The following is a 13731-nucleotide window of genomic DNA, read 5'->3' as shown; positions in this document are numbered from 1 at the left end:
CTTCGCCAAGCCGCTCGCCCGGTGGTTGGTCTGCGAGAACCGGTGCGGGCGAGGGCGAGGGCGAGGGCGAGGCGGGCCGGCTGGGGAGAGGCGCGCGCAGAGGGCGGTGGCTGGACTCGCTCAGCGCTCGCCTCGGGCTGCTCCCCACTGCATCAACCTGCGGGCTCCGGCTCGGCCGCTGGGCCCCTCCCACCGCACCCCACCCCCGCCGCCGCCCGCCCCGGTGCCCGGGTTACAGTTGGTGCGGAGCAGCCGCGAGCGGAGCTCCCGCCCGGGACCGCAGTGGCAGGCGACAACGCAGCCACCTCCGCTGCACCCTCACCCCTGCCGCTCCCGAGCAGGCGTCCACTCCTCCCCGGTCTCCCTTTGTCCCGTCTACCCCCACCACCATCCGCCCCCTCCCCCCATCCCTTCTCCCATCCCCTGCCCTGAGACCCCCTCCCTCCTCCGTCCCCCTCCCCTTGTCCCCGCTCCCGTGCCGCTGGCCAGCACCCTAGGGCGATAGGCACCCCGAGCTCCCAGCTCTCTCCTTCGGCTCCATCCTCACCGCCCGTCCGGCCTCTCGCTCGCCGGCGGCGCCCTGCTCCCATCCCGAGCGGGCTGCTCTCCGGGCCGCCGCCTGGTCATGTCAGGATGGAGATCCGGCAGCACGAGTGGCTCTCGGCCTCCCCCCACGAGGGCTTCGAGCAGATGAGGTTGAAAAGCCGCCCCAAGGAGCCCTCGCCCAGCCTGACCCGAGTGGGCGCGAACTTCTACAGCAGTGTCAAGCAGCAGGACTACAGCGCCAGCGTCTGGCTCCGGAGGAAAGATAAGCTCGAACACGTAAGGGCCACTCGCTCCCAGGGGTCTAGGTGGTCGGGGGGCATGCAGCGCTAGGGGTGTAGGGAACTCTAGAGGGGACCCCCAGCGGGCGGCCTGCCCCCAAGGCCAGGGTGCTTGGACAGTCTGTCAACCCTGAGGCACCCCCTGCACTTTTTTGCTTAATGACTCAACTGCATGGAGGAAAGAAAGATTCGCTCTCAAGGTACCCCAGGTCCCGGCATCCTGGAGACTTCCTGACTGGCTCCTTTCCTGTAGGATTCATGTGCACCGGGTTCCTGGGGTTACCTGTGAGAAGAGTGGTTGATTGCGTGGGACAGGGCTTTGCGCACGGAGGGTTCCGGTGGGATGTTTACCTGGTTCTTTGAAGCTGTTTCACCCAGTGCAGAAAAAAACAAACAAACAAACAAAACGCTGCAATAAAGTTGTCGCTGGCGATCCCGAGCTTTTGACAGTGTTGGCTGGGATGCTAGCAGGAGTTTTTAGGGAACCTCTCCACCTGAGCCCAAGTGGAGACAAAATCTACGCTGGGAAGGTCCTTGGCAATCTGCCCCTCTGCCGAGCGGGGACCCATCCTGGTGTGTGGATCCCCCCTTTTCTCTCACAGTTGAGAACTTGGGTCTTTGGCTCTGGGGCTGACTGCCTAAGACTGACCATTCTAGAAACAAAACAAGTCCTTCAACAAGGACCATTTGGAAAATCACACTTAAAAAGCCCAACCGGTCAGTATTTCCTTAACCAAATGTTGAAATGAAACTAAGAATCTTAAGTGCCAGCCATAGTCGAGAGCTGCGGCTAACCTCACCAGCCCTGCAGAATCCAAACTGAGTCTGCTGGTGGTTTATGGAGGTTTACTGGTATCTGGGTCACCACACCAATAATGATAAAAAAGATAAGATGGAAAACTCTGGAAACACATGCATCCCTCAGCGCTGTAGCACCTGACTCCCATCCGGCCACCAGAGCCGTTCCTGTTCCTGAGCTTTGCCTCACCAACACTGTCCCTGGGAAGAAGTGTGGAAGTGGGTATTTGTGTTAGAGACCCAAAGGACAGCCCGTGCCTTTTTGAGGGCCTGATTAAATGACAGCAATGACTAATTCTAAAGCCCTTATTTAAAGTTCCTGGTTGAGTTGAGTAACAGGCTCTGTTTTGCGTGGAGAGAACCAAAAGGATGCTTTAGACCCTTAAGACAGGGGAGGTCGCTGAAGGATTGCTAGGTAGTGTGAACTGGTTGTTCGGAAGGCAACAGCAATACCTGTTTTAAAAAAAAAAAACACTCCAGGATGGTCCTTGAAGGAATCAGTAGTGCCTGGAGTTTATAGAGGATAGGTGGAATTAGCATCTTCCTGTACCGTAGCTCGGTATGCTCATGAGAAAGCTGGCCCCAGCCTCTGGCCTCAGAGTGCTGACAGAACACGCTTACTTCATTTTCCTTTAATCATAACTGTGTGTTCATTTGCAGTGCTTGCTATCGTCTGCCCCATTTCTTTTCTACTCTTACTGAAAAATCAATAGTGCAACCTTTTGTACGTCATCCCGGGTCACAGATGCTGCTGCATGCATTATACTGAAATATTTTTTTCCCACTTTTTGATTTGCATTGAGCGTATTAGTTCTACCTCATGGGGCACAGAAGCTTCACCTTTCTGCTTTAAGTGTGGGATGCTTGGCTCTGCTGAGAATGAGAGCTGAAGCAGAGGGAGGCCTGCTTATTTGCCAGTGTCTGAGCATCGGCAATCCTTCTCACTCAGATGCCCCCATTGCATTCGTTTAAAAAAAAAAAAAATCATGTGCCTCATTTGACATTTAAATCAGAGTATCATTTGTTTTGCTTTTTAAACTATGTTTATATGAGGTGTATGGTCTATCTTTTTCTACATTTACCTTCAGCCAAAAACAGAGCTTTTGTATCAAATGGTTTTGGGTATATTCTCTGGCCCCTTTGAAATATTAACACTTTAATGAATTAGCATTAATTCATTAATTAATGAATTAATTCTCCAAGATTTATGAGCATGTTATGAAGAGTTAAAGCCATATAAAGATACAAATTTTATTCGAACTCAAGCACTCGGTATTTTTATGTCCTGTTTCCTCAGCTGTGATATTTCGGCAAATTGCTGTTAATTTGTAATTCAGTATGTGAGATTGAAAAGCCTGTAACAAATGTAACCCGGCATATAGTTGCTACATAAAGCACGAAAATGTCACATTAAGTTCATTATAAACAGGATGCGGAAGCTATGTGGCAGCTTTTAGTTTAGATGTTGCAGGGACAAAGTTGAGGGTGTCATAGAAAGTCGAGGGTAACTTAAAAACCACTCCTCTGGTCTGTCTGGTCAAACGGATGACCACCATTTTTACTATTCTGAAAAAAATGAAGAAATAGTTATGATGGAGATTATGTGCCTTAAAACAGCCTATTCAGTTGCTTGGTGCTTTGAAAGCCAATCTAAATATTAATGGAATAAATAAATTATGAGTTTGAATGACACATACATTTAGTCATCACAGTAACGGGATTCCCCGAGATGAAATGTGGCAGTGTGTGGATTCTAGCCAGACTTTAGAGGCACGGCTTAATCTGAAAGTCAATAGCATGGTATAAAATGACAGCTAAATAATGTATTTCTATCCCCTCTGCTAAAAGTGAGAGTACGTTATCTGTTACTTTGGCTGAAAGACCTGAGATGAATCTCAGGCTGTGCAAGAAGAAAGCGACATGAGTTTGATTAGAACATTTTCAATTGATCTTAAACTTGATTCTTCTTATTAGTTAGTTGATACCTAAAATGAAGATTTATAAGTAAATAAGTGGTTGTGATGGTGCGTGCCTATAATCTCAGTACTGGGGTGCTGAAAAAAGAACAGCCGGTGCCACTTAGTGTTTCTGGGGTCATCTGGGGTCACAGAGTGGAAATAAATACATGGTCGGACATAGTGTCACATGTCTGTGAAACAACAGGATCTGGAGACCAAAGCCGGCCTGGGTACGAAATGAGGTGCTGTCTTAAAAAACTGACTTAACCAACTAAAAGACAGGAAAAAAAAATATATGTAGGCAATTTTCTCATTCCTAAATCACAATTAGAATGTGCAAGAAGGTTATGTTCTGTACTGTGAACTTATAGTTTCAAACTCTGATTGTATACCGAGGAAAGAGAAAATTTCGGTTGCATATAGAATATTGCTATGAGTGAGGCTCTGGATGCTTAGAGCAGGCGTTCTCAACCCTCCTAATGCTATGACCCTTTAACATAGTTCCTCCTGTTGCGGTAACGCCCCAAACATAAAACTATTGTGTTACTTCATGACTGTACCTTTGCTACTGTTACGAACCATAATATAAATGTGATCCCCTGTGAGGTCGTGACCCACAAGTTGAGAACCACTGCCTTACAGTATTTCGCATTGTCTCCTGTTCCCGAATTCCTATGGCTCTGGGGAACGGTGGGCTTGAGAAGCAAGGGAAGTCTTATTTGTTGTAGGATTCTAGTATTTGTCTTGAGGGATAATAGAAAGAACTGTGATTTAGCTAAGCAGCCTGGGCATGTGCCACCCCCAGAATCTCCCTAGGTTGGGTACCTTTGAAGCTCTTGATTGTCTCACAGGACAGTATGACATTTAATGTCATTTGGTACTGTATGCTGTTCTTGAACTTTCTACTATATCTATATCTATATCTATATCTATATCTATATCTATCTATCTATCTATCTATCTATCTATCTATCTATATACTTTTTTTTTCTTTTGGAAAGAGGGTGAGGTGAGTTTGAACTGCACAGTTGACAATTTTATGCCAGCTACGTGAGTCTCCAGGTTATATTGATGAAGGAGAAGCCTTGCTTTCTTCTGTGTGCAATTCATTGGCTCTTGCTAACGTGGTTGTAAATAAAGGTTAGATAGACCTGAGTTTGGATTTCACTATATTTTCAGTAAACGAGGCAACCATAGGCGAAGGGCTTAAGGCATGTAAGATATGCAGTCGCGTTTAAAAAGTTGTGCATGCGAGGAAATGGGGTGTTCTCTGTCTACGTAGGAACAAATGTGCTATATGTGTCAGGCAGGCTTTTTCATCACCCTTCGCACCTGTGTAGGCTGGTAGAGAGTCTCCCTTTTTGAGTCTACCTGCTTGATGGAAGGAAATGCCAGTTCTCGTACTTGTTACTGCTATTGCCATGACAGCTTAGATGTTAAAAGAATCTAGAGATGGCTCCCGAAGCTTCTGCCCACAAGAGATGGGTCTGCACAGCTCACGCTGAGTAGCCGAAGAAAGTTTCATGGCCAAGGTTCACTTGAAAGGAATGGAAAGGAGACCCAACCAAAACCCAGCAAGGAAAGAAATACATCTTTTCTTAGCCCTCCACAGGGCCACCATGAAGCATTCATTGGACTTAAGTTAAATGACCATAAGGCTATATTAGATGATGAGTCTTGTATCTATAGGTAGAATGACTTCCCCAGTCTGCCCTCTACTCCTCCAAGATTTCACATTTCACATCAGCTGGCCTGTATTCCAGTCCTAGCCCCAAAGCATATGGCTTTTTGGCCAACAAGGATGTTTCCAATTTTTGTCTGGTTTTCTGGGCGTTTGGATCTCTGTGGTCAGTGGCTGTCTGCTTAGCCCGTCTGATCCTTCTCATCTGACTCCCTTGCCTCTCTTGATCTTTGATGACCAGCGCAAATGAGACCAGCTCTTTACAGCTATCCCCTACCTTCGTTTCCTTCTTAGCTTGTGCCGATGAAATGAAGCTGCAAGATTGGTCAGGGGACCTCTTTAAATGGGAAGGAGAAAGGTGAAGAGGAGATTGGTAAAGAGAAACTGACAAGGGCCTGGAGGGATGTCTCTGTTGGTAGAGTGCTTCCTGTACAAGCATGAGGAGCCATATTTGGATCTCTAGCACCTACATAAAAGCCCAGAGCTGGGGTTCATGTCTGTAACTCTGGAGCTGAAGTAGAGGGAGACAGACAGATCCCCAGAACTCACTGGCCAGCCAGACTAGGACAACTGGCAGAAGATCCAGGCTCACCAACTGGCTCTGACTCAGAAAATAAGGTGGAGAAGATACCTGACATTGCTGCTCTCTGGCCACATGCAGGTACTCCTTCACTCACACGTATGCATACTCACACACACACACACACACACACACACACACACACACACACAGGATGAAAGGCAATTTTTAATGTTCTTCTTTGTGACGAGCATTGTCTTTTGGTCTACTGTCTTAACTTAATAAAAGTCTCTCTAAGTGTGTTTTACACCTGCTTCAACTGCTCGTGTTACCAGCAAATGGTAAATAAATGGTAATAAATGTCAAGTTCACACTAACCTCCGGCGATGAATTATTCACCTGATGAGCAAAGAATAACAGCAAAATTGGCCACTGCAGTGTAGGCTCGTGTTATATAACGCCATTTATGCCCCGCAGAGCACACGCATGAAAGTTCTGTGCTCCACCAAGCAGATCAGCAATGCATGGAGAGACACAATTCAGTCCGAGGAATGAATCTTTAAAATGCTCCATTAAAAACCAACCGAACGCACAGGCAAACACGTAAGGACAATAATGTTCACCAGGATTAGTTCCTGTGATTTTTTAGATAGATGAAACGGACCATCTGGGCAGGTGCTGTTCTCTGCCTCTCTAACTAATCCATTGAGAAAGGTGCATTAGGTGTCTCATGGGTGCCTTCTAATGGACATCAGTGGGTCCATATGTTGTCCTTGACCCTATCACAGTCGACATATATCTTGTTCTAATGGACCTCTCTCCCCAAGGACTGGCATGACAGCTTGTTTTGAAGTTTTGTTTTCTCTGAACTCTATTGGGTGTAGCTTATTATTGATTATTGACTTTAATTGTGGTCTGTGACATATCACATTCGATGCATTGGATCTGAGAAGCTCAAGATGACTGCATTGAAGCTTTATCTTCTCGTCTATGTAACAGTCACATATCAATTTCTGGCTCATGTTTCTAAAAGTTGTTTTTTTTTTGTTTGTTTGTTTGTTTTCGTTTTCCTTACAGACTTCTGTGTCTATCTCAGGCATACATCTGTGGAACAGTTTTTAATGCTTCTATTTTGGTTCTAAGGTTCAAGAAATCTGATGATGGTTTGGGGCCTCTAGGATGTGACAGTAGCCTCAGTGTGCTAGACGGTATACTGGTAGATAAGTGGACGGTGTGGCAAAAGCTCATCCCAGAAATAGTACCTAAACTGGAAACAGCAAAGTGAGTTACCTAAGGTTCATACATCTGCAAGTTGTGCCAGGAAGACTTAAGATGCAGCATAAATGTCAGGGAATAGTGGAGATGTCAAATGTCCTGCTTAAAGACACAGGCCTTTTAAACAAAAGGTATAGAATAATTTCTTCTACCCTTCTCTCTCTTCTCTTTCTTCTCCCATCCCCTCTCCTCTCTCTCCTCCTCTTCTTCCTTTCTCCCTTCCCCTTATTCTCTGGCTTATTATGTAGTTCGGCTGACCTGGAACTCTCAGTATAGAATCACTTGCAAGTGATTCTATGATCTCTGCCTCTCTTGTTCTGGGGTTCCATGTGTGTGCCACAGGGCCCAACTTTCTAATTTCTCTTTAAACACGAAAAGATGAGTTATGTTTTAAAAAATTACAAATATAGCCCTTAATAATAATTTAAATGGAGACTGTTAAAAATTTTCCCAGGTAGCCTTACCTTACAGAGTTTACTCTTGACTGGCCTGTGTAGAAGGCCCAAATCATGGAGTGAATGCCACGTGCTTCTTTATTCTCCAGAACATAGTGGGCCTTGTAAACATGGCATTTACCTGCGATAAGTGGGCACCACTATCCTCCCAGTAAGTTGCGAGTTTAGATCTGGAAGTGGACTGAAGATTTGGGCTGGGAAGATGGTACTCATTAATACAAAAACACCACCAGCATCTCCTCCATGGAAACATAGTTGAGAGCATCTTTTGTGTGAAAAACACTACTGGGAGAGTGAGGGCTTCAATTCAACAAGCCATAGGAACCTATCAAACCTAAATGTAAGACAAAGAATAGACTAGGATACCTTTTGCACACTGTTTACACTTTTATACATATTGTTACAATATGATTATAATTTTGTGAACAATAAAGAAAAAGCAAAACAGTATAATACTTTTGTCAAGGGTCTCATTGTTTAGACTAGGATCCATGACAGTAATTAGTAAGTAATTAATACTGTTATACATTGATAATATAACATGACAAAGAAGTTTATTCCAATAATACAATGTGCACACTAAGTTTTTTAATTAATTAATGTAGTTTATCACAGTATCAAACTAATAGAAGAAAAGTATATAGATGAGCTTGGTACCTGTAACAGTTTTAATTTTTAACTTGACACAATTTAGAATCACTTGGGAGGAGAGTCTTCAATGAGTAATCTTCTAGATCAAGATGGCTTGAGGCATGTCTGCAGAAGACTGTCTTGATCTGCTGATTCAGGTGAAGCTTCCCACCAGTGTGGGCAGCACCATTCCCTGGGTGTGGATCTTAGACTCAGTAAGAGCGGAAGGAGATGAAAGGAGAAGTGCATGGATTCAGTCCTCTCTGTTCTTGTGTGTGGATGTGGTATGGCTGGTTGTTTCAGGTTTTTGATTCCTGGACTTCCCAAAAGATAGCAGGTGAAGAAAAGCAAAGCATTTGATTATTTGATGAGTTCAAGTATCCATACATGATAAAAATCTCAGTGAGAAATAAAGACCATTAGTATTTTGATGGTGGATTTCTTTTAAAAGAATCTTATGTAATGGTGAAATATTAAAAATTGTCTGCACAGATTGTCTAAGAGAGACGTATATATCATACTTTTTATTCATCATTGTATGAAAACTTATAGGCAATGCAATAAGGCAAGAAAAAAATCAAAATTACACTAATTAAAAAGAAAATAATATTGTTATTGTTGCCAGATGATGTGATTGTTCACACTTAAAAATCAAAGATAAACTATAGATACCATATACGAATTAATAATTTTACTGGATTTAACAGGTAACACAATAGATAAGAAAAAGACATTTTAAAAATGAGAATTTAAGAGGAAGTTACTGATTATTAACAGTGTAACTGTAAACATTAAACGATACAAGATAAATTTGTAGATATAGTTAACAAATTAGTAATGTCCTTGGACTTTTTAGGCTCACTGGGTCAAAGGTCATTTTGTAAAATTAAGTACGAAAAATAATTACAAAGTAAAATTAAGGATGCATTAATTATATTACCATAAATAATAAGTGCTGTGAATATGTTTAATAAAAAAGCACTTTTAAATTTCCCACTGGATTTCTATGAAAATCTAAGTGAGTTTGTCTGTACATGTGCGCAGACTGAGGGATATATGGAAAGCAGAGGTTCAAGAACAGACAAGTCAGTGATGAGGCGTGAAGGAGACTGACTACGGACATCAGCACTTTACAATAAAGATGAATTCCTTAAGTCGGTATTGTGGCCGTGTGAATGAGACTGGCTTCATGCACTCCTTTATTTGAATACCTTGTTCCTAGTTGGTAGCACCTTTTGGGGAGGTTTAGGAGCTATGGCCTTGTTAGAGGAAGTATGTCACTGAATGGGGACATTGAGATTTTAAAGACTGGACATTTCCACTCACTAGCGCTTCGTGATTGTGGCTTTGTGTTTGAGCTCTCAGTGTGCTGTTTCTGCTGCCATGACTGTCTCCTTCTGCATTCCTCTGCTTCACCATCATGGACTCCTATCTCTCTGCAACCATAAGCCAAAAATAAACTCTTCTGTAAGTTGACTTTGTCATGTATTTTATCATAGCAACGGAAAAGTAGCTAATATATGGGCGGTCCTGATACAAGGATGAAGTTACAGATCAGTTAATAGGTGTGAAAATATAGGAATAGACCTGTGTACATTACAAAATGAATCTTGATTTATCTTTAAAATCGCCAACAGTGGTCAGTTTAATGTGAGTTATAAACTTAAATTATAAATTGAAACAATGAAACTTCCAAAATCAATTTTTAAAACTTCATTAACTTGGACCAGGAAAAAATTCTTACCATTTTTAATAAGTTTTATTTATAAGATGAATAAGTTAGACCTCAGAGAAATTAATCACTTTGTTTCTAGCAGATTACATGTATATGGTGAAGGCAAGTCACCAACTAGAATGCCGTATTTCCTATTTAAACTCTAATAAGGTGCTAATGGCCATAATTTATAGAGCACCTGCCTACAAATCAGTAAAAACAGACGACACAATAGAAAGGTGAGCGTGGCATTTAACAAAAAGGAATATCTAAATGACCCTTGTCATCAGCTTTCAAGGATGTGCACACTTTGCGTCTTATACCACATAACTGTCAAACAGCTGAAATTAAAATGATTGACAGCATCCAAAATGTTAATGAAAATAAAGATTATGTATACCCCAGTAACTCCGGGTAAGACTTTAATTCATAGAGCCATGATAGAAGGCTACTATGCTAAGCGTGTGTCTACCTTGCAACCCAGTGATTAGAATTCTGTGTGTACTGGATGCATGCTCACGTACACCAAGGATGTGCCAAAATATTTACTGAACACTAATTTATCGTGGCCCAAAGGAACACATCCCCAATATCCAACCACGTTCAGTGACAGTATAAGTTACTTGTGTGAAAAGGGATGACACGTGTATATCAGTTGTACGTGTATGTGAGAGTGTAGATGCCTCATTTAGACACAATAGTAATGAGGAGGAGATGTCAGGTACTGATAGTAGGATTCCATTAATGAGGACAAGTGGGCAAAACTCAGCTTGGGAGGTAGAACTTTAATGACTACCTTTGAGGCTGAAGTGAGCTTAAAGCGAAGATTCCGTGGGGCTGGTAATGTTTCCCCTTTCTTGAATAGTGGTTATGAACCGAACCTTGTGGAGGCATAACCAAAGACCTACACACTCTACATTACAGTGTCTCAATGGCAGTTCAAAAGAAAGAAGTCAAACCTAAGCAGTAGCCCTTTTCTGACTTGTTGCTCCTCCAGGTGTCCCCATGCTTTCACTACCCTACTGTGTCTAACCTGTCGGCATGGGCCACCATGACTCCTGCCTTCAGATGGCTCATGCTTGAGTCCTTTCCTCACCTCACTTCAGCCTGCTGTGCTGTTGTGGTATATTTGAGTTGAGTGTTTATTTCCAATCTCTACTACAGGGCTCTAGTAAATTCTTACCAATCTCTCTCTGGGAGCTCAGTGAATTGTGACTTGAGCAAAGAGATCTTCTGTGCTTGCTATGTTTTTGCCAATTTGACACAAACTAGAGCCAAGTGGCAAAAAGAACACTCAACTGAAAAATCGCCCCTATCAATTAGTCTGTGGCTGCCTATGAGGCATTTTCTCAATTGCTAGTTGATGTAGAAGGGCCCAGGACACTGGGTTGTGCTATTCTCAGGAAGCAAGCCTGGACTGTCTAACAAAGGAGGCTGTGCAAGCCACATAAGGCAAGTCTGCACATAGCCTTCTTCCTTCTTCCATGGTTCCCCTTCAATTCTTTCCTCCAGGTTAATGCCTTGACTTCCCCTGATGGTGGACTATATATTAATCCGTGTTCTCTAAAGGAACAGAACCAATGGGATGAGCATTTATATTCAAGAATTTATAACATTAATTTATGTAGAAATAAAACAAACAGCTGAATCACATCTAGGAGGCTGAAAACCCTGATAGTTGCTTGTCTGCAAGGCTGGATGCTTCAGAAGTTGGAGTCCTACCATGGCTGTCTGTTACTGCAGAGGTGAACAACCCAGTAGCCATATAGCCTATAAATCTTGGTGTCTCAGAAGTTCCACTCTGACATTGAAAAACTAGATGATTCCAAGATGAAAGCCTGTCAGTGCTGGTTCTAAAAATCAGTGAAGGAATCAGCAGCAACTGGGGCAATCAACTCAGAGGCAACAAGGAAGACCAAGCAAGCAGGAGGCCAGTGATCTACCTTCTTTATCTGCACTACTGTAAGAGGTTTTTTGGCACTGGGGAGACTGGTATTAATTTCCTCAGCAATATGTATGGGAATTGCCAAAGAAATAACAAGAACTGTTGGAAGAATTGAAAGTAAAGAGGCATAGAGATAAGACATATCATGAACTAATTAAAACAAACAGCTGAATCACACCTAAGAGGCTGAGAACCTGGTAGTTGTTTGTCCTCAACGCCAGATGCCTCAACAGTTGGAGTCCTATAGAGTTCCTAAGTATTGGTGCTGGGTTATATGTTGAGTGTCTTGGGAATCACCTTAATTTATTGAGTGCCAGGAAGGGCCCAGAAATTCCAACTGGTATTCCAATCTAAGAGTGAACAGAACAATTTTGAAAAAAACTCCTTGAGAGTTGGAATTTCTGCCTTGTTCAGTTGTGTTTGTTGGACCCAAGACATTGGTATTGTCTCAATCCAAGTTATCAATATTATTATTGACCGTAATTACATGCCAGTACCTGCTCTTTACTAACTTCAAGCTCTGCAAGACTGAGATGTATACAACCATGTCTTTCCCCTTGGGTCACTCATGATCGAGTTGTCCTTCAGGAACTCAAATGATAGTCCCTAACCCATAAACCTAAAGTCTGGTGGGGTGCCTACATTAGCTGCATTTTTTTAATGCTGTTACATATTTGACAAAGTACAAGATAGGAAGGGTTTATTTTGGCTCATAGTTTAAGAGTCCAGCCCTCGTGACTGGGAAGGCGTGACAGCTGTAGCTATAACTGTGGGAGCAAAAATGTGAGGCAGGTCATCACATTGCATCTGTGGTCAGGAAGCTGAGAGAGATGAATGCATTGTCGACTTGTTGCTTCTTTTCTTCTCCCTTTTTATGCAGTCCAGAACACCAGTCCACCAACATGGCGTTGCCCACATTCAGGATGTGATTTCCTTCCTCAGTGAAATCCTCAAAGAAACAACCTCCCAGACATGGCCAGGGGTGTGTCTTCTGGGAGACAGTCAAAATTAACAATCACAGTTCCCTTATCTTATCCTCCAATATCATGACGGGCGTCAATTATAGCACTTGGAGCAGCTTTTTAAAATTGCCTGGTGGTCTATCTTCTGCTTGGTCAGTTGGGTAAATGTAACTGTTTGTCAGGTTTGTTTGTTTTTTTTTTTCATTGTAACATTGTTAATTTTTCTTTCTCAAGCTTATGGTCCAAAATTAAGTCCCAGTCTCCCACATTCAACAGCTCCTGGAATAAAGAGAAATGACATTTATTTTTGGAATATACTTTTAAGGATATTTATCTTTTCTCCTCCAATATTAGTTCGTCTAAATATTTTATTTATAGTAGCAGAACTCTTGCATGTTTCTTTTTTAAAGATTCATTTTATCGTTTTTTTAAGTCTGTATGTGTGATATGTGTACGTGTCTGTATTTCAGTTTGTGCACTTGAGTGTAGGTGCCCATAGAGGCCAAACACATTAGACCCTAGGTGGTTGTGGTCCAGTTGACATCAGTGCTGGAAACTGAATTTGGGTCCTCTGCAAGAGCAGTACTCTTATACAGGGATTATCCTCTGTTTGTTTGCTCCTTAAGGTCTTTAATCACTGGAGGCCTGCAGAAGTTTGACTCCTATGACTGGGGACATGCCTGCGTGCTTTCATTTTGGGAGCCTTTCTTTATTTTCTGGTGTTACAGAATTCTCCAAGCTTGTTTTGAATTTTTCTTACTCTTTCTTAATGCATCGTTTAAAGTATCTTTTGGTTCAGGTGAGTCTAATTTCACAAGGCTCCGATGAGAGAGGTATTCAGTTATGAAACATTTCCATAAAAGCCCAATGTATATGTTCTGATGAAGATGAAACATATTTACCTGAGCTGATTCTAGTCTTTAATATATATATATATATATATATATATATATATATATATATATATAT

At 42.6% G+C, this 13731-nt stretch overlaps 1 protein-coding gene across 1 annotated transcript in view; it reads left to right on the top strand.

The window, feature by feature from the left end:
* The first annotated feature begins 633 nt into the window (after nucleotides 1-633).
* Pld5 (phospholipase D family member 5) overlaps nucleotides 634-13731 on the top strand; it is a 330905-nt gene continuing 317807 nt past the window's right edge. Inside the window, exon 1 of the mRNA XM_055609753.1 lies at nucleotides 634-822. Coding sequence (XP_055465728.1) covers nucleotides 634-822 — 189 coding nt within the window. The remainder of the gene's footprint in view (nucleotides 823-13731) is intronic.

The sequence above is a fragment of the Psammomys obesus genome, unplaced genomic scaffold, assembly GCF_907164565.1.
Source record: "Psammomys obesus unplaced genomic scaffold, mPsaObe1.curated_primary_1811, whole genome shotgun sequence".
NCBI classification, from domain to species: domain Eukaryota; kingdom Metazoa; phylum Chordata; class Mammalia; order Rodentia; family Muridae; genus Psammomys; species Psammomys obesus.
This window is presented reverse-complemented; position numbering and strand designations above follow the sequence as displayed.